Source organism: Anas platyrhynchos, chromosome 6 (genome assembly GCF_047663525.1).
Source record: "Anas platyrhynchos isolate ZD024472 breed Pekin duck chromosome 6, IASCAAS_PekinDuck_T2T, whole genome shotgun sequence".
NCBI classification, from domain to species: Eukaryota; Metazoa; Chordata; class Aves; order Anseriformes; family Anatidae; genus Anas; species Anas platyrhynchos.
The window spans coordinates 27959828-27980574 of NC_092592.1; the positions used below are offsets into that span (position 1 = coordinate 27959828).

A 20747-nucleotide genomic window follows, 5' to 3' on the forward strand; every position below is an offset into this window, starting at 1 on the left:
GGAACTCGGAAAGTTTTGTCTGCCAGGGGATTTTTCCAGCCTCCTGGCGAGGCAGGGTCGGGCCGGGTCACCCCGCCTGGATAGCGGCAGCGTCCAGCAGATGGCATCCCCCGGGCTCCCAGGGATGCTGTCCTCAGTGGTGCTGCTCTTCTCTACTAAACCATCGTGATGTTGAAGCTGACTTCTGTCTCTCTGTGTCTGTGCTGTGCCCTTTGGTCGTGGCTGTGCCTCTGCAAACGTGTCGTTGCCGAGCGCATCCCAGAGTTCCTCTAACCTGCACCGCACTGTTTTACAGGGCACGAGGTAAGAATTTGCCCTTTCTGGTTAGCTGCATGAGAATCTCCTCAATTTTTTAATGCATTTAGCTGGTGACCTTATGGCTGGACACGTTCCCGTCCTGCCTTTGTCTCGGTGGGTTCGCTAATCCAAAATGTCTGGGCAAACTGGTCCTGACGGGGTTGTGGCCCTGGTTTTGCAGCACAGGAGAAAGGACACAACGTGTTAGGGACATCCAAAAAGCAGTCTTTGAGTCAGGGCTGGTGACAGACAATCTCAGCAGGACCATCAGTCACGGCAGGGCAGAGATGCTTGCTGCAGATGTCCTGATGGCAAGGCTTTGGTCCTTGCTTCTGAGCTGGAAGGAATTGAGCCCGGGACGTCGGATGGTGCCTCTGGATGACTTCATGGAGAGGTCACAGATCCTTCCATCCTCCTCTTGTTTTGCAATGCGAATGCCCTGTTGTGGTGTGGCGAGTGACTTTACCCACAAAAACAGTGGATTCTGATGCAAAGACAAGTTAACTGAAGGAGGCCGTGTATCTGTCTCCCTATTAATTAATTTTGAAGCCATTGTCCAACTTCAGCCGAATTTGACAGAGACCTCAAAGAAGCCCAAGATTTCAAGACAACTTCTGAAAACAGGTAGACTTGAAAAAGTCTTAAGAAAACAGGGAGTCATCACTGAGTGACAAGCTACCCTTGCCAGCTTATTAAGCACTAGGAAATTTGGGAACTGGTGATTGACTGGCTTGATACATGCTCTAGCTTCTGGAAAAGCTTCAGTCGGCGCTCACAGTTGGCTGGGCTGCGAAGTCAATCAGCCTTGCGGAACAACCTGACGGGAGGTCGGCTTTATGGAGCTCCAGTGGTTACAGAACTGCTTTAATTTTTCTTTTTTTTTGTCTCCTGCTGGCTGAACAGCAAATTGAAGGGGGAAGAGGATGATAAGCCGTAGAGACAGTTCTGAAGAGTGTGTTTTGCCAGGAATCTCACCAGCCGTCTTGAGCTTTCCTTGTGTGCGAGGTGTCGAGCGTTGCCTGTTGGAAGCAGGAGGAAACTCAGACATTAATGCCATGCCAGAAGACGTTTCAGAGGCTTTTTAATAAGCAGAACTGATTTGTGCTTTTCACCTGTGTCCTGACTCTTTGTAGTAAGCTCTTATTTGTTAATGCCACGCTGGTAGTTAAACGAAAAATCAACTTTTTCCCTATGTGGGATCCTCTTTAAATCCCAGGTGGCCAGTGATGGCCAACAGGCAGCCACAGGAGCTGCACGTCTTCTGCCTCCAGCAGAAATTCAGGCTGTTATCTTGCATAAAAGGGTCTTGGGGACAGTATTTGCACTGTCTGGGGGCAGCAAATCAGTCCCAGCTGGCTGAAATAGGAATTGGGAGCGACCAGTGTGGAATGAGAGGGTTGAACACTGGCTGGGGTCATCCCCAGGGGAAGGGCTGGAAGGGGTGGTGGGCATTATACACGGATATTGTAGAGACTGGGCAAAACTTTTAGGACTGCAGTATCTTCAAGGCCATGGCATTGAGCTGCTTTCACCCCTTCCTGTGGATCAATCGCTGTGATCGCATGGGGAAAGCTACCAAAAGTGCCCCCCCCTTCTTGCGGGGAGGGAAGTCTTTTCTTCAGATACAATCAGAAGGACCTTTGCTCTGTGCTTGGGAAGCGTTTAATGCAGCTACCTGGCTGCGTGTGAAGGTTATGACTCATGTCTGGCTCTCTGTGTGATGAATTGGTCCTTTTGTCACCCGTTGTCTCCTCGGTTGGGTCGCCGACCGCTTTGCAAACAGCGAAGGCTGAAGAGGAGGAGGAGGAGGAGGGCTGCGTGTGCATTGTGTTGTCTTCAAATTACCTTGTCATTTTGACTTCTGTCATTTGTAGCAGAAGCAAACTTCACAAACAGCTTTCATTTGACTCTCCAGTCTCCTGTGATCTGAAGCTCCGATAAAACAGGCTTGCAGACATCTGTCACTGCTGATTGTCTGCGTTTACTGACACTTAGCACTTGGACTCAGACAAAGCCTGTCTTAAATTGCAGTGTCAAAAACAAGAGTTATCTCCTAATTTATTTCTCCCTTTTTTTGGCTGTATTGTCTTTTTTTTGTGTGTGTGTCTCATTGTTCTGTTCCTCTTTTGTAGGATCCGGTAGGAATCTTTTACATCTCATCTGCTTGATTATTAAACCTCTCATGTTTGTGGCTTGTTATTTTACAGATTTTCTGGCTGTTGTGCCCTGTCCTTGTATCTCTGCCCTTCCCAGGTCTTTCCAGAGTATGTGATTGTATTAAACCACCGAAGAATGGTGAGGCTGTGGAAATAAGTGGGGAGTTTTCTTCCCCTCCGACCTGTTTTGTGCCCTTGTGTCCCTTTACTGCGAAGTCCGAAGACCGTCCTTGCATTAAAAGATGACTTCAGGGAAGTCTGGAATGATTTTGCTCCTCATAGTTTCATTGCTCTTTGTAGGAAACCGTAAGCTCTAGCAGCATTTTACAAGTTGGGACAGACTTTTAAATGAATGACCCTAAATTTTGTTTGTGAGAGCTCTTATCACTAGCTCTTCTCCAGCACAGGCACTGCCTGCCAACAGTTCTTCTCACGGCACTTCCCTTTCCTGCAGGACAGGGTACAAGGTAAAGCTTGTTTATACTTCTAACATCTTCAATGAAAGAAATAGGCTTTAATAATACCACTTTTCCCCAGTTCAACCCATTAACTCGTTCACTTATGGGTCCTACACTCTGTTTGTTACCTTTTTCCTGCCCCAACAGCAGGCATTTTGCATGTTCGCTGGTGGGGAGAGCTCTTGACAATAAAGTATATTGATGGTTTAGTGGGAAGATGAGGGGAAAAATAGATTTATTATTATTTTTTAAGGAAATTCCTTGGGTTTAGTTGCTGGCATGGTTTTTTTTTGATGGTGAATTTAAAAATATTATCAAAAATAACGATTTTTAAAAGCCACGGTGTGCCTCTGTGTCCTTTTTTTGGTACCCTGCTGCTTTTTGCAAGAACTCTTCAACTCTGACCCTGGCGTATCATTTGATATTAAGCAAACAATTTCATATTTTTCATCTTAATGCCATCATTTTAGATGGTGAATGCACTATGAGCTGCAGGGTTTTTTTTTATGTGTCAAAACACGAGGAAATTGTGTGTTACCTGGTGTATAAATAGTGCACAGTTTTCCTCTTCAGCTGGAGGCCTAGATGGGGAGTCTTCAGGTTTAAATTATTAATTGGTAACCAAGAAACTCCTGGTTTTCTCCTGCAAGGTTTCGGTCTAGAGGTTTTCAATAGCCTCGAGTAGTGTGGTCAAACTTTACCTAATTGTTCAGACACGGTTTTATGGTTCTTGGCTTCTGCCCTGCCTGAGTGGGGCCTGTTCTTCCATTTGTCTGGGAGGCATTACTGTAAATAATCAACGTGCGAAGACACAACGAGGGTCAAGCTTTTGTGCACCTCACAAATGGCACGTGCTTGCTGCAGGACTGACACAGACTGTTTAATGGTGAATTTCGGCTCGAAAAACCCTCGGATGCTCAGAACAGGGCAGTTTCTTTCCTAGCCCCGTGAACCACAAAGCAGGCAGGCAGAGCGGCTTCCAAATGCCCCTGAGATGTGGACGTCAGCACAAGGGCTTGCCTTGCTTTCTTTGGCAGCAGGGAATTTGACTGCCCAGCAAGCCAGCTGCTGGGAAGGCTCAGACATCTGCTCCACGTTCTGCAGAGGATGGGTTGCGTTTCATAATGCCCAACCTTTCTTTGAAGAGTAAGACGATCTGCTGCACTTGAGGAGGATGCTTCATATTTGCACACCAGAAAGAAAGTTCTCCGTGTCCAAACAAGCACCGCTTGCCATTTCACATTGCTCCTTTCACTTAGGTGATGAAACAATGAAACGAACCTCCTGGGTTGATTTCCTAGCTCTTTAGGGCTAACGTGCCTCCATCCTCACGTGCTTGGGCTTTTGGATCACCCTCCTGTCCTTCTGAAGAGAGCGAGCAGGGCAATGCTGCCTGGGTGGTGGGTGTTCCTCCTTGCATTCATTGCTCTCATCAAAGTGAGAGGTGGTGCTGCGTGTGTCAATAACACCTTTGATCCTCTTATTTAAATCAGATAGTGGGTGTCCTGCAGAAGAGACCTCTTTCAAGTGCCTTGCAAGCTTATGCTGCTGCGTGATGCTTAAAAAAAAAAGTTCAGAAAAGCAAATTGAACCAGAGACTGAGCAAGTTTCCCAAGTACAGCTCTCCATGTTGTAGTCGACAGCAAACATGATTTATTCTCAGCTGATTGACCTCGTGTGGACTTGTGCCTGTGTAAGTAGCAGCTGAAATCAGTGGTCTGAGCACTAATCTGCAAGCTGCAGACAGTAGGGTATTATTTGGTGAGAATGCTCTACAAGTCTCTTGTTGCAGCATTTTCATTCAAAAGGTCACTTCCGTGAGTTCGTGTGCAGCTGAATTTAATGTTCTTTCTCAGCGAGGCCGGCCGCGTCGGGGAGTGCGTAATTATAATAAATGCAACTTTGTTCTCAGCTGAAAAATCCAGCTGAAATAAATTTTTCCAGACCTTCCAAGAAACGCTTCTAGTAAGATAAATAAAAGCAATTCTTGCCGATTTCACATTCATTCAGCAGGAATGCTGGTGGGTGTAGGGTGCCTCCACTTAAGTCACTCATCACAGTGCCTTCTGGGCTCTGTCAACTCGGGTATTCAACAGCTGGCTATGGGGAGCGTTTGCAAATCGCCTTTCTTGAAACCAATTAAAACCGAGTTGATTATTTCTTACTTGGTTTCAGCTCGGGTTATTACTCTGAGTAAAATTGTTCTCGACAGCAAACACAAAGTTCAGGTAGGCTCTCAACTTGAAACAACTTTAAACAGTGCTTTGATAGGTGCATCTGTTTTAGGGACATGCACGTATTTATACAAGCTTTTGTGGCTTTTTTTTTTTCCTGGTTGGCACTGCTGTGTAGGCAAAGTAGATTTGTTTTCTTCTGTCTTCTGTTTCGCAACACTGGAAATACAAAAGTCTCTGCCTAAACAAAAAGAAAGCTAAGAGGACTTTTTTTTTTTGAACTTCTAAGCAAGAACTTACACAAAAAAAATCCCCTTTTTGCTTTCATCTTTCAGGAGACTGAGTGTGAAATGCCCTAACTTCCTTTTCTTTCAATTTTTTTTGACCAAGTATAGGGAAGAGTCTCTGCCCTTTGATATCAGGATCCTGCAGCTGGTGGAGGCAGAATTCCTGTAGTTTCTCTGGGTCCACGTGCAGGTCTGCTTACCTTTGAGTTTTTTTATGGTGGTCCCCAAGTGCTCCCAGTCTTTTCCACTCATACACCTTGCTTGAAACTGCTACGACCTTGGATTTTGGGAACTACCTGGTATTATTGTATGGTTTCTCATTGCTGCAAGGTCACCCTTCTGTGGGGCTCTGCTGGAATCTGCCAGGCTGCGAAGGAGAAAAGACTTGGATGGAAATGTCAGTGATAAATGGGAGATAACGCAGCCATCCTGCTCTCACCATGAATTTGAGCAGCGTGAGGACCTGCGTGTGAGCTGTGGCACCGAGGATATTTCCCTGTTTCCTTCCCCTTTTGGTGAGAGGGATCTCACCGAGGCCTTTCTAAAGGAAAAAGGAGCCTGATGTCTGGGCAGAAAGTGGGGGAGCTTGCTGAAATCCGACCACTCCGGCTCCATTAAATGCAAGTGATAGTCCTGGGAGGAGGGGAAGAGGCACTTCTGCTTCCATTCGTGGTCTGTGTGCTAGGTTAGATACCCATCTCCCAAAGACCTGATACCTCCTCAAGCCCCGGTGGGTTTCCAGTGACACTGGAGAATGATCAAAGGGAGAAAATGCCCTCTGTCATCAGACTGTCGGCTGGTACCTTATGGCCACACTGCATATCGACCAGGAGCAGATTTCATCAACACTTAGATCATGACAGTCTGCCTTTTATTTTTTTCTTTCTTTTTTTTTTTTGTTTTCTCACGGCATTATTTTCTCTCCTTGCTTGTCTTTGTTCCTTCCCCTGCCTTCCTTTTCCTGATGCAAGTCTGTGTTCTCGTAATTTTGACTTCTGAAATAATCAGGAATTGAGTACTTGGTACTTGCAAATGAAGCTTCTCTGGCAGTGAGAGGGCCAGGGAAGCTCCTTCAGGCAAATGGTTGTTTTAGGATCTCATGTTTTAGGATCTCATCCTGACCCTATGTGCAGACATGGTTTATTTTGTAAAGATTGTCTTGAGCTAGGAAATCAGCTCATTCTAAAATGAAAACACGCATTCTTCGAAACCTGAATTTCATGCAGTCTGTGCAAACTTGTGATTTGTGTTAGGTCTGGTCTTCGGGAAATATCCAGCATTGTTGTCCAGGATGTTAGTGTGAGAGAAACATGGGGAGCTTCTGAAAGTCACGGTGACTGTGTCTCCTTGGAGGATTCCTCAGAAATCCCAACTTCTGCATTACTGCTCTTGCTTTATAGGGCGCTAGCAAAGGTGGTCACTCGAGCAGCTGCAGCATTTTTGGATGCATGTATCTGTATAACATTATCACCTGTGGAAAGAGGATTGCTGTACATCCCAGATAGCTCCCAAAACTCACCCTCTGTCCCTGCACGTGGTGTGTGTGCCACTGCTCTGATCTACAAAGCACAGGCAGGTCACACAGGCTTTTTGCTAGGGGTCCATGCCCTTGAATTCCTGGAGGAGGCAGTAGGGTTGTTCGCTGGCAGCCTCTCTCCTTGCCAAGCATCCGTGCAGGGCTGATGTGTAAGGTTTTAGCCTGACCTGGTCCTTACCCTCATCCTCTGAAGGTTTCCTGTGAGAGATCCTTAGTCTTACTCTCTTCATCATCCCTGAGAACAGTTGTTTAAAACTTGTTCAAGATTTTCAGCAGGATCTTGGGACGAGTGCTGGTTCCTCCAGCCCCTTGTTTTGTTTTAGAGTTTCTAATCCCATTTTCTATGACTAACTTCAATTGCGTGGTTTCCACAGCCAGGATTAGGGTTTACTGCCATAGGTACGTCATTCTGCCTTTGAAGCTGCTTGCTCATGCTTTCCTTGGCAAGCTCTGGCAGACGTGCTCAGCAACAGCAGAGATCCTATCTGTTCGGAAGGGTTAATCGGGAGTGTGTTTATGAAACCAGGTTCCTTACCCTTAAAGGCTTCGCTGTGATCTTTTTTTGATGCTTTCGGAAGATTTATGGCTTCTGTCTTTGTAATTTATGTTGCGTTTTTCTTTCTTTTTTTAAAAAAACTTTTAATTATACGTATGGTGTTGTTAAAATTAACAATGATAAGCAGCTTTTCTGGGCAAACCCCAAATTGCGTGCCTCTTGGGTACAAACCGAGAACGTGACCGTCTTCACATGGATGGCCAAGGGCTTTGGGCTGGTGTGTCTGGGGTGGGTGAACGGGTGAGTGTAGGGCATCTGAAGTACATCTGTAGCTTATAAACAAAGCCAGCAAAGGACTCGCATCCCCCAGGCAGGCAGAGAGCCGTGCGGGTGCTTTTTCTCGAGAGGCTTTTTGTATTAATGGTCGCACTCGTGGCTGAGTTTACTCACGTGTGCGGGGAGGGGGGCGGGTGGCTATTCAGGGGAGTATTATTTTTCATCAGGGAGATTGAAGATACCGCTATTGATCGGGAAATTTATTTGTGTGGAGGCTCTCCAATGAAATGGAGCACCTGTGCAGCACTTTAAAAATGTTGAGCAGGATGTTCCCTCTGATGGGAAGCGTTGATTGCGCTTTCGGGCGGTCTGCCTCTCCAGCAGATGCACCGCGGCGAAATTTTCTTGCAGCCTAATAAAATACCACAGGATGCTTCACCTCGAGAGGAAACTTGATTGGTGCTTTCAGCCAATGTCTCTGTGAAACCAGGTGAGAAACACGTGCGTGCCTCGCCGGGAGCTGCACCCACCTCTGCTGGCACAGCCCCAGGGTGCTGGTGCCAGGTTCCTGGGTTAAAAAATAAATAAATAAAGAGCCTGAGTGGTTCTGGTGGGATAGATGCTAGATGCCAAGCTCTGGGTATCTGGTACGATGCAGTTGATGGACAGATGGTGCCAATATTAGTTTTTAATCGTTGACTGCAAGTGGGGTTGTTTGTGCATTTTGATCCAAAACGTGCCTTGATTTTTTTGGTGCGTTGCTAAAGACTAGAGGGATGCCTTTCTTGGGCTTTTTTCTGTCTACCTCTGTCTAGTAATGAAAGCTGAGCTTTGTGAGTTGTGACTTCTGGCACAAAGTTGTGTGCTTGTATCCACGCAGTACAAGGATCTTCCAGAAACTCATGGGAATCTGGTGACCGTTCTTTGCGTTTTGTTGCTTTTAGGAGTTGCACAAATCTAGAAGCTCGTATTTCTGAAGATCTCATTTATCTAGCATTTTTATCCCCAGGAAGTATCATCTCCTGGGATTTAAGTATTTGCTGATGCAAATCTCTGTGATCACAGGACTGTTAAAGAACTATCGAGTGTCACATCATTAGGTCACCGGTTCAAATCTAGTCCAGAGTGGTAATGGATATTTTTATACCCCTGACACCTTTCATCAAGACTTATGCGTAGTTGCTTAAACTAAAAACAACGTTTGCTACTCGGAATTAAGGGTTCAAGTGGAAAGTGAAGACTAGAAGCAGATTTTTCTATAGCAAAAATTCCTGTTGGGCTTTTATATATGCTTGTATGTGGCTGTAAATCTGCGTGTGGTTCCCAGTGCTTTAGCAGAAATAAAAGTAGCGTCTTCCCAGAGGAGTGTGTGGCTCAGTGCATAGGGTGCAAAGCAGAAAGGAGACCTCGTTTGGTAGAAAAAAGTATGCATTAGTCAAGTCTGGTATTGTTGGTGTGCTTTCCTATGACTTCTGAATTGCGACAGCCTTTGAAGAAAACAGGAAGAAACAGATCTTGGAGAGAGACATGATTTAATGTTGAAATGCAGGGAGAGCATTCGGGATGGTAACAAATAGTTCTGGACAAAGGACTTTTCAAATTCTTCAGGGCAGCTGCTCTTCACCAAAAAAAAAAAAGGTTGGTGGGTTGCTTGGGTTTTTCCTTGTTTCTTCCAGAATTCACATCAAAATCTTTGTATGAAATTTCACATTTAAATCTTGCCTTTAACGTCTGGTTTCTAGTCAAGGGGATGCAGGCTTCAGTTTAGGGTGAAATTTAGTGCTTATAACTCACTGGACTGTACATTCTCCCGACTGCAGGGCCTGAGACAGTTCAGTCGTGTGGACCCTCACAGCTTTGCAGTTCGTCCTCATTGATTCCTTTCTCCGAGGTTGGCCAGTCCTTGCAATTTCTTTAGGATGTGTTGGGATCTAGACACCCTCGTGAATCCCTGCAGTCAGGGGCCTGCTTGCAGCCACCTCATGCTTCCCAACCTTGTCCTGAATGTTTCCTGAACGCTCTCTGGCTTGTTTCAGGGACCAGGTTGGCAGCATATCAGCAGTCAGTAGCTGGAGTCCTTCAGGAAAGAAGTTGAAGATGCTGAAGTATGACTTCTGGTGCCCTGGTTGTTAGAATCTGTTAGCAGAGACTTGAAGATGCGAAGAAAAGAGATGTTAAAGCCGGTACAAGCGCTCTCTTTCTTTGTCCTCCTAAGTTGAGAAATTGGGATCCGAGTTGGCTTCCCGTGCATCTGCTGCCGTGGGAAATCCCTGGTGACTTTCCTCAGTGCTTGGAGGTACAAAAAGTATTTATGAGGCATGGAGACAGGAGTCAAAAAAAAAAAAAAACAATAATAAAAAAATACCACCTGAGTTATCACTGTGGCATTTTTTGACTGAGATTTCTGTGCTGTCTTTTAAATATATTTTTATATCTGTGTACTCTGCAAGGGATGGGGAGGGAGATGTCAGTCTTTGTTCATGCGGAGTTCTGAGTGCCTGGAAATTTGGGAGACATTACGAGGTCATTTATTTTCACTCCTGATGCCGCTTATTGCTACCATCTCCCTGGCTATTTTGGAGACAAGTGGGATTATATTTATTATTTCCCACTTAAAATGTTCTGTTCCCATCAAGTATCTGAGAAGCCTTGAGCTTTCTGCCTCTTTTAAATGCTGATTTGCTTAATAAATGCAGTGTTAAGGTTCTGGCTTAGCAAAGGAATACCACTAAACAACTCCTGTCTATATTTTAAGTCTCTATTTTTTGGCATGTAGCTGTGATTGCAACCCAAAACAGTGCACAGCTAGAAATCTTCCTAAATTATTATCCATCTTTTTTTGCTGGAGACTGAAAATGGAGAGCTGCTGAAGTACAAAGGAAACTTTTTCTGAGTCATGGCAAGATTGGCAGGTTGCAAGGGAAAATATAAATCTGGTGTTTACCATAGTTAACAATGAAATCCTCCCTTTACAGAAAGTTATTAGGGTGAGTTATGCTTCCAGTCTCCTTGCTGTTGTGGAGTAAAAAAAAAAAGTTATCTTGATTTTTATTTTTTTAACTATTATTATGATTTTTTTCTGATCCTTGGCCTAGAATGGGGATAAATTAAAGGAAGTTGCCCAGTTTTCTCTGCTAATTGCCTGAAGATTGGCCCTGAAAATACAGTTGTCATCTACAATTACTAGTTTTCACAAATGGGATGATGACTTTATCTGTTTTCCCTCACTATGGACCAATCATTAAGTCTTGCAGTGTCCAATTCTGAAACCTGTGATCTTTTACTTAGGTATGAATCCTGGTACTTTTTAATACGTATGCAGACACTGAACTAACATGAAAAAACATGTCCGGTCGTTTGCACAGCGTAAAATAATAGATACTATCTTCAAATGTTAATGACTCTGCCTCTGTGTCTGATATGATAAATGCTATTCTTATAATGCTGATGGAAAACAAAAGGAACAGAAAATAGCTAGACTTTGCCAAACGCAAAGTTCAGAGTAATTTGGAGATGGACCACAAGTCGTTTGGAGTCCTGATCGTGTGTTACATGAAGGCCATCATTTGTCTTACAGGAAGAAATGGCTAATGTTAAAAAATGCTGTCTGTCTTTTTGAAAACAGATGAAATAGCTTGCAGAAGGACGTTTCTGTCAACAGGAAGTGACCGTGACTTAGGAGGCATGCAGGCGTCAAGCACAACTGAAGGAGGCTGCAGAGAACAAAGAACCTCTTTCCTCTCGCTTCTCAGGCCGTATGTAGGACCAGAGAACACCTTCTCTCATTAGGGTTGAGCAGCATTTTCGACCCCCTTTGGTGTGAGTGCAGTGTCTTAATACACGTCTTGGTGCTAGGCTCTCACGACGCAGGCTGGGGGTCACGGCAAGCCAAGCTGCAAGGTGTCACCAGCCCACCACCAAGGCTTTTTCACTCCTGGTATCAAAGGAATATTTAGATATTGGTAAAATTTGAAATAGGTTAAATAAAACATGAGAATTTCACGCCGACCCTGAGTCGGTTTCTGTCATGCTGTGAGATTTGCTCTCGTCCATGAGGTGAAGGACTTTTGGAGATTGCATTGATCAAGATAGCCTCCTGGGTGTGTTTCTCATCCAAGGGGAAAAGTGAGGTCAGTAGGAATGAATGTTGTGCTGCAGCTCAGACTGGAAAAGAGATACTTTGGTGTCCTGGGAAGAATGTGTCTCTAAGTCCTGCTTTGGGGCATTGTCTAACATGGTAGTCTTAATGTTATGTAGCTGGTGACTTTCTTGTCTTCCTTGTTAGACTGCCCTACCTGTTCAGGTGAAGGCCAGTTCTGTGCTTTGTCCCCTGCTCGTTCCTCTGGGACGTGATCCTTTTTGTTACCCCACTTTGTGCTCTTCAGCCTTGCCTGCTGCCTCCTCCCAGCTCGGAATTCCCTGCCACGTCGCTCCTTGTAGATTATGGCTGGATGTTTTACCCCTCAGAAAGCTGGAGGCTCGGTTTCAGGTCACCTCCACGAGTTTCCTGGATGTGATGCACGGCATGGGAGCCGTTTGGAAATTGGGCTTTCAAATATTCAGACGTTGTGGTGGGAATGAAGGCAACCAGAAAGGCAGCAGACTGGAAAATCCCTTCTGTACACTGTGTCTGCCAGCAGACCTAGTGGGATAAAACTGAGATGCTCTCTTAACCCAGCTTTTCCACTTTTTTGGCTTAGGTCTGCTTGTTTGTTCAGTGGGTGAAGAGCATTTTGTGTCTCTGAACATGCGGAGAAGTGGGAAGGCTAAATATACCACTCTTAAAAGCTCAGAGAAGCTAATATTGGCATTCTCACCATTTCCCACATCTTCTGTACTGATCCAGTGACATCCCTTGTAAATTGATGGCAAAACATAAGACTCTTCTTTTTTTGTCTTGCTTCTCTCCACGGTTTAACCTTTCTTACCCTCTGATCAAAGGATATTAGCAAAATCTTTATTTTCTTGGTTTTACAAATCTGGCTACTAAATTCTTAAGTTGAGACTTGGCAAACCCCACCGCGGTATGCAAACAGTGGGGATGGGAGAAGGGAAATCACTTGGCTGTTGAAAAACTACATATGGGAAAGTCACGTGGCACTTTGTGCTTTATTTATAATTCTGCAAAGGCCTCTTCTAATTTGAAAGAGTAGAAAAGACCAAATAGCGGCTTCTGGAAAGCAAACAGCTTGATTTTTCCATGAGTATTTTTAACACAAGTATTGACTTCACAGATTGTAACACTTTCCTTCTTAAATATATATTTTTTAAGCTGTCGGGATGTATAACTGGCTAAAGTAACATTGAGACAAAAACCTTAACTCCTGCAGCTCCTTGCTTTTTAAATTCCAATTGTGAAGCCATAAGAGATGGTTTATTTTCCTTTAGCTTATAAATATGGAGCTTCCAGAAAGGTGCCTTGATTTATGAGTGTACCCAGTGGGAGCCATATGAATTTTGCTTTTGTATTTTTTTGGTGAAGGATTAAAGTGTTTCTTTCCAAATTTGTTTCCCAGGTAAATGCTGGGTTTAATGGTTAAGGAACTTTTAAGTAAGACCTGAAGCTGCATTTTTTTTTTCCAGCTTTGGCTGTACCTGTGAACAAACGTTTCCGAATACTAGTCCTTGGAAATAACTCTACGAGTTAAAAATACAACCTTGGGTTTTATATTGGCTTGATTCTGGGCAGCGTTTTACTGATACCGGTGTGAGATAACTGCGTTGTGTGAAACTGCTTGAGCAAAGCAAATGGGAGAGTGGTGGCAGTGGGCTGCCTGAGAGGCTCTGCTGCTCCTGCTCGAATTGCTGAACGCAGCTAACTCGTGGTAAGACGGCATTTGAGGCCACATTTTGGAGTCATTAGGTTATAAACAGTCCACAAAATATTTTAAATGCCTCATGGTAATATTCCTCTGAAGCTTAAGATTCCCTGGGGAGGAATGAGAAGCACACCAAAAACATTTTCAGTTCAAGAGGCTTATCCACCACTTCCTAGATCACTAAGGCCCAACTGTCTCGTGAAGAAATTCTTACAAAAACAAGTTTTGATGCAGTTCTCAGCGTGTAAGTGCATGTGTGGGGGAAATACATTGGGTATTGGGGAAATACATTGACTCTTTAATTGTCAGATTTTCATGTTTTGCTGGCTATAAAAGTCGATTAAGGTTCAGAAAATCTTTCTGACTCCAATTTGGTACATTTACACGCATCTTCATTTTCAGTAATGCTTTTGAATCTTGTGCTGTGTTGGTGAAAGACATGGCAAAAACGTCCAGATCTTGACAGAATGTCTGAACCTGTGCCACTGAAAGGTGTCCTTTCGTTTCTGTTTCCTGGTAAGATTTCTTTTAAGGAGGGGTGTAATAAATATTGACCCATCTTGAGGAGACTAGGATCTCTAAGAGAGATGTAAATTTTTTTTGTGTATTTTTTTTTTTTTCCTGAGAATAAATCTTCTGTGAAAAAGTGGCTGATTTGTGCCAGGCACAATCTATATAAAAACTAGGACTGTGGGGACTGTCTTGTGAAAATGGTCCTGTCATTAGCTGGCATTAGCATCTCCTGCCTTCACCGAATGCTTGGCATCTGCAGTGGCCAATCAACAGTTTATGTGCTTGTGCTGTTAATCCATCTAGGGCATGCCCTGAAATAAAACAAAACCTATAAACCACCAGCTTGTCCTTCAGAAAGGAATCTTATTTCAGATTGCCCTGTTAATTTGCAGAATACCGGGATTTATGGAGCTGGCAGGATGGCTCTGGCAGAGTTATCACACTTAAAGATCTGGGCTCTCTGTCAAACCCTTGCCTTAAGCTGGCATAGCTCATACCTGAGGATGCGACTCACAAGGGACATCTGTGTGCATCCAGTTTCCTTCCAGCTGATCTGGATGAGAGAGAGACAAGAAGTGGAGGACCTGCGTGAGAATCGGGTGAGCCAGGACTTGCAAACCAGCTGCAATTTATGGGCTGCAGGAGCTACTGATGCATCTTCCTGCTCCTGGGGAGTTGAGGAAGGAGCACTTGCCATGCATTCGCTGAGTTTTCAGAGGTTCTTATCCCTCCGGGCAGCTTGAGAGCTCGTTGCAGACAATTTGGCAGCAGTGCTTTGCACTAATGAGGAAGCAGCAGGGTTGCACTTCCTCCAGCCTGCCTTGAAAGAAGAAGTGCAGAGGGGCTGAGCGTTCAGAGCTGTGTGCCTGTGAGACACAATAATAGCCCAAAGCCTCCGAGTGCACGCTTCAGCTGTGCAGTAACTGTGTGTAGGGAGCTGAACCCGGTCCAGCAGGCTTGATCGATAGCAAAGCTGCTTGATTCACCTCTGTGATTGATCTGGGTTCCAAACTGAGTCCATTTAAGCATCTGTAAGGGCCTCTTTTGGTGCTTGGTAGATGCACCGAACCACTGGTGCTGCTGGCTCACTTTGGCAGATCCAAGTCCCATTTCACTAATGAGCTTCTGCATTTCCAAAACATTGCTTTGTATTTTTTTTGAGTGGAACTTTGCTTGAATTTCCTCACAATTTGGGGACGTTTTTGACGGTCGCTTATTTTTCCTCATGGTGACTTCAACTCAGCATGAGGTCAGGCTTCAGGAAATAGCCTGCTGGCTGCTGACACTTTAAAAGGTAGTCGTGCTCTTGGTTTATGCTGAATTAATTGCACGAATGAGGTATACATTTTAAACAGTCTAACATCCGATTTTTCAAAGGGATCTTGATATTTATTGTTGTAGGCATTATTTTTTGCTGATGTTAGAGTTATCTACTAAAATCAGTCTCCCAAAATGATGAAGACTTTGCTGTTCATATAGCTCACTTTTGGTCTAACAATTATATTGCAGCTAGCAAGGAGCACTCAAAGGCTTAAGAAAATGTTCTGCAAATCTGGTGTTAAAAGCTGAAGGTGAAAAAAAAAAAGGAAAGTATTAATCTAGAGTTTAATGAGGAAGGTGGATAAACAGTAACTGAAACAGTAACTCAGTAACTGGTGTAGAGACCAAGAGGTTTTGCTCTTTTGGTCCTTTGGGTGTGGGGGGAAATCCAGAAAACACACAAGCTCCTAGCTGTAATCCTACACAGATTAAAATTATGAAGTATAAAGGGGCCAAAAGCAAAGGAAGAGAATATAGAAGAAAAAGCTAGAAAAATGTGAAATCATTGGGGCCTCGTGAAATTTCCTGTTGAGCACTTACAGATGTAGACATAGCCAGTTCTGCGCTTAGTAGCTTTCTTCCAGGCTCCAGGAAGTAGTAGAATAAATTGGTGAAGATTTTATAAGCATCTGTAAGGCAACAGGAAATAAGCAGCAGGGCTTTATCAGGAACAACCTCATGGGGGGAAAAAATAAATCTGTAATTTGTTTGATTCAATGGATGTTTCACAGCCCAACTTGACTGAGGGATTGTGTTGCTTATGGGGTGCTGTGTAGAGATCTGTCTTCGGGATTAAATTACATACAGTGGGTTCATTAAGTGACTGGAGTACATGCTAACGAATAGTCTGTAAAGGTGACGGGGTCCTGGAGAGGTCTGTTCCACCTCTGTGCCAACAGTTTGGGACACGAAGTGCTTGAGATGAAGCTGGAGGCTTGCATGCCTTTCTGATGGTGGGAGAAGAACTTGGAGAAATGATGTGAAGCCTGGCACCAAAATCAGTAAGGAAATGTGCAGAGAAAGGCAAATAGAGAGAAGATGCATCAGAAATAGAGCAAAGCTAATGCAAAAATATATATATATATATTTTATGATGTAGTAATAGAATTGTCCTACGTAGGGCTGTTGTAGTACTCTGTACAAAGAAGTGATGTATGCAGTTTTGGATCCCACATTTTGAGAAGTGGTTAAGTTGGAGACTGAAAAGAGTGAAACAAAGATTTAATCCCCGTGGCCTTTGAAAAAAAGGCTGCTTTTGTCTTCTGAAAGCAGCTTAGAGAGGATTGGAGCAATTTTCCAGGTGAGCTAGGTTTTAAGAAGATGACTGCAATCAGGTGTCCACTTCTTAGTGGAGAAGAAGGAATTGCCTTAGCAGAGATCTGCTGCCTTATCTTGCACAAAGGCCTGGATAAATGTTAATGGGGAGAACATCCGAACTTTTCAGGAGTGTGCAGCACAAGATGGCATTGCCTCTCGAGGCAGTAGCACCCCAGCTGACTGCAGCCTCCTGAGTTGTGGGTTAGCAAATGCTGGTGGTTTAGGTGCAGTGAGCCCTTCCCAGAGTGGTTTGATTGACTGGGTGACTTACTGAGAAGCCTTTCCAGCCCGATGCCTCTGGGATTGCATCTTTTCTTTCTGAACAGCCCTGACGTGTGACGCCTGTGTTAAGGAACAAGTGCTGAAAGGAGGACAGTTTGATGGCCGGATTGTAATTAAATCCTGCTCACAAATGTTGCTGTCCCTCCCTGAGTTGTTTTTATGCCTCTTTGGGATGTATTGTTGTCTGGAAGATGTTTCGTTCAGTGATGGGATGATTTTACACACTGCAGGTCTGCTTGCAGTGAAATAGGTTGGAGAACTTTCTCGTTCACTTCCAGGAAAGGAAGGTTGGTCCTGGTTTTCTGAAAGATGTGCAGAATTCCTGCTCCCAGCATTACCTGCTTCAGGGGAAAAAAAAAACAAAACACTCTCATAGGGATACTGTGCTGGGAGTGAATAATTCTAAAAACTGAAAAGATTCCCTTGCCTTAGAGTTTCTTAGCTCTACAGTCACCCACGGGTCTTTGAGCTTTCTGGGTGACGAGGGTGACACATACCTTTGGAGAAGAAATTGTTTTCTGACACTTATGTTGTTTTTGTTTCAAGCTTTTCTGCGTTACTCTACTCTTGCTAATTAGTACCAATTAGCAATTGTAGTTCTTCTACAAAAGAAAAATCCCCATTAGTTTTTTTTGTTTGGCTGGTTTTTGTGCTTTTTTGTTTTGTTTTGTTTTACACGGATACATCTGGGCTGTTTAGTTTGCGCTATGTGAGAACTCGAAAGAAAACAATGGTTGCAAGAGCAAGAGGCCGCTGGTATTTTGATCTAGAGCAAATGTGTGCCTGGCAGCCAGACTTCAGCGAGGCAAATCCACTCGCCCGTTGCTTTTCCCCCAGCCTGCAACCTTGCTGCAGGGAAATGTGTGAAAGAGGTAGGGCAGTGTGGGTCACCCTGTCCTCCTCCGGCTCCGCTGCAGCCGGGGGAGCACTCGCCTTATCTGCCAGCGGAATAACAACCACTAATGGAAATTACAGCAATTGGGATAAGATAATACCCATAAAGGCAGGTTATGCTGATCGGCGTTTCTTCCTGAGATAAGGCTGAAATGAGTTTGTAATTATTGGGCATTGAGCTTTATTAAATAAAGCATGCTTATGCATGCAAGGGGAACGCGCGTTGTCCATATACCGAAGGAGAAATGCTGCAGAGACCGTGAAGGTGGGGAGCAAGACAGCGAGGTATCTGCCCTTGGAATGGGAGAGCTGCCTGGCTTGCAGGTATGTCGCTGGAATTTAGAAACTGGCAGCGGTTCTGGGTGCCACCGGTGCTTTTAATGCTTGAGCGAAGTGCAAACTGCGTAATGCCGCGGCCCATGCTGAAACGCGACACGCGGGCATCGCTTCCTCCGAGCTGAGCCGCTGCCCCTTGCATAACGGGGGCTGTCCCAGGGCGGCTGCAGGAAACATTTGGGTAACTGGTGGAGGTACTGCTAGGCACACAAAGCACAACAATTAGTTGTGCTTAGAGTCCCGTTGCTGTAATCTCAAACAACTTTTCGGCACTCTCCCCGTTACACAGCCAGGAAAATGGCTGAGTGAGGAGCTGGTGATGGGAGGCATTGATTTTTTATTTTTTTTATTTTTTTTATTTTTTTTCTCCTTGTGCGTTTGAATAAACCAAGCTTGTACCTGGAAACCTACATCCGTGAGCTCACTGCTTTGTGTAGATCATGCTTTCTGAAGGCTTTCCTGTGTGAGGGGATCCCCAAACCTCTCCGCTCCGGTTGGCAGAGCAACAAAGTGCATGGGCTTTTGGGGAGCTTTTCGTTCTCTTCCTTGTAACGATGTGAGCCAAAGCAGAACCAGTACTACAGCAGGGGAGAGATTAGGCTCAAAGGTGTTGATATTTCCTGCTGTTTCACTGACAGCTGGAATCTGTACTTAAATATATACTGTGTTGGTTTATTTATTCCTCAATTTTTGTTTATTCCTCCTTTTAGAAAAGATGAGAATTCATGTTTCTCTTCCAGGCACTCAGAGAGCTCGTAACAACACAGGAATTCAAGCTGGAGGAGATGAGCTTGTATTTAAGATGAGGCTTTCTGAAGTGGTTTTTCCCTGAAGTTGTACATTTAAAAGTTTCTAACAGAAGAGGTTAAGATCTGATAGCACTCTCCGTGTTTTGTCTAGTGATTTAAAAGCGGTGCCTTTAACGCTGTTGTGCTGTGATCTTTCAGATGCTTGTGGTATTGAGCTTTCTTAATAGTTAAACTTGTGGTTTCCTTCCATTCTTTGCTTTGGTTGTACGAAGATGCATGTACACAATCTTTAGTGCTCTTTGTTTTTGGAAGAGCAGACCTAGCCCTCCTGTCTTTTTGCTAGTCAGGCCATGCCAGGTGGAAAGACTTCTCGTGCTTTTGTACCAGGGTTTAACCACAAGCTCCGAGCCTCTGCTGGCACGGGGCAGTTCAGATGAATTTAGTTTTCTACTAGCTAACAGAAAGCATTGTAAAACTGCATAACCCACTGGATTAATTGGCAGGCTCCAAATCAGGGGTACTCTATTAGGATCTACGTGTATTTTCTAAGAGGAAGAAGCCCCAAACAACAGGTTTAGCCAAGTGCTGCGTACCACAAAACCAGACTCGTGTGTGACCCAGAACCCACCGATCGATGGGGATGTAGGTGCCACGGCACAGTTTGGGGGGTAAAGTCCAGGGATAACAGTGGAAAAATGCTCCAGCTGCACATATGTAGGGCAGTTTGAGGACATTTCCTTGCCTCAGCGTAACCTATGCAATATTGCTCTGCAGCGTAACATTATCGAACCATAATATCCAGCAGGGTGCTGGGAACGAGGCAGCTGCTGATGTCTCTTTTTCCTAAAGGATTTCCCAGAAAATCCATTCCTTTCACAGAAGGACACAAGCCATGTAGCAATGGTGCTCTGCTGGAAACAGAAACTTAATTCTCAGAACTCAATAAAAGAACCTCTTTCTTGTAAAACCAGCTGAGGAAAACAAGACTGCTGGGATTTGGGGGGCTTTTTTAAATTTGTTCAAGACGCAAACTTGAGCTCAGAAAAGACCAATGAACTTAAAAAGATCTGACCAGGCTGGATGAAATGTCAGATATCCCAGCAAAGTCTTGCATGACAAAGCCATTTAACCACTTACGTGCTTCTTGTCAGGCTAACTAAATGCATCATGCCTGAAGGAATACCTGAGCATCTTTATGCAACCAGGTGCCCATTTGACACCAACATTTATGAATATTTTTTTTTTTTAGATTAATAAGAAAAATAGCGTAGATTAACATGCAAATACTTCCTAATTTGAAGGGATGCCATCACGTCAAATTACATGCGTCTGTGCACTTATAATAGAGGCAGCATGTAATTAAGTAGTTGCATTCGTGTGGGTGTTTCCCATGTCAATGCACCTATCCCTCATGTAAGCCTGGATTTTATCTGAGCGTTTTGCAGAGTGGCACTTGTGAGAGGCAGGAGGGGCAGAAGGCCATGACCTTTTGTGGGTTTTGTCTTCGTGCCCATGTGGATATAATACAATTTGGCTGATCCCTGCCTCTCTTCTCCTGCTCCAGACTTCTGTCTGAGGTGTATTGTGGTGGTGAAATGCCACGTAACCCTCCTTATCATCAGTTTTTGTGAGAGGTTATTTTAAACGTGTTTGCAGGTGGAGAAAGGGGGCTTGTGTCTGTTGTAACTGGACCCAGCAGTGGCAGTGCTGCATCCCAGATAATTGCTCTGTGCATGTATGTATCCTCCTTATTGAAGAGTCATGCATTAAGACTGTCTGCTGTCTAATTGCCTTAAACCCTGATGAAAAATTCATCTGCTAGGACCCCAGAGGGTC

General features: G+C 44.4%; 1 protein-coding gene across 2 annotated transcripts in view; it reads left to right on the forward strand.

Moving 5' to 3' along the window:
- Positions 1 to 20747, forward strand: part of WBP1L (WW domain binding protein 1 like) — a 54180-nt gene that overhangs the window by 3381 nt on the left and 30052 nt on the right. The window contains exon 2 of one of the 2 annotated variants that reach the window (XM_072039748.1): positions 14406 to 14612. The exons of the other annotated variant lie outside the window; for it this stretch is intronic. Coding sequence (XP_071895849.1) covers positions 14406 to 14612 — 207 coding nt within the window. The remainder of the gene's footprint in view (positions 1 to 14405; positions 14613 to 20747) is intronic. 2 annotated transcript variants of the gene reach the window in all.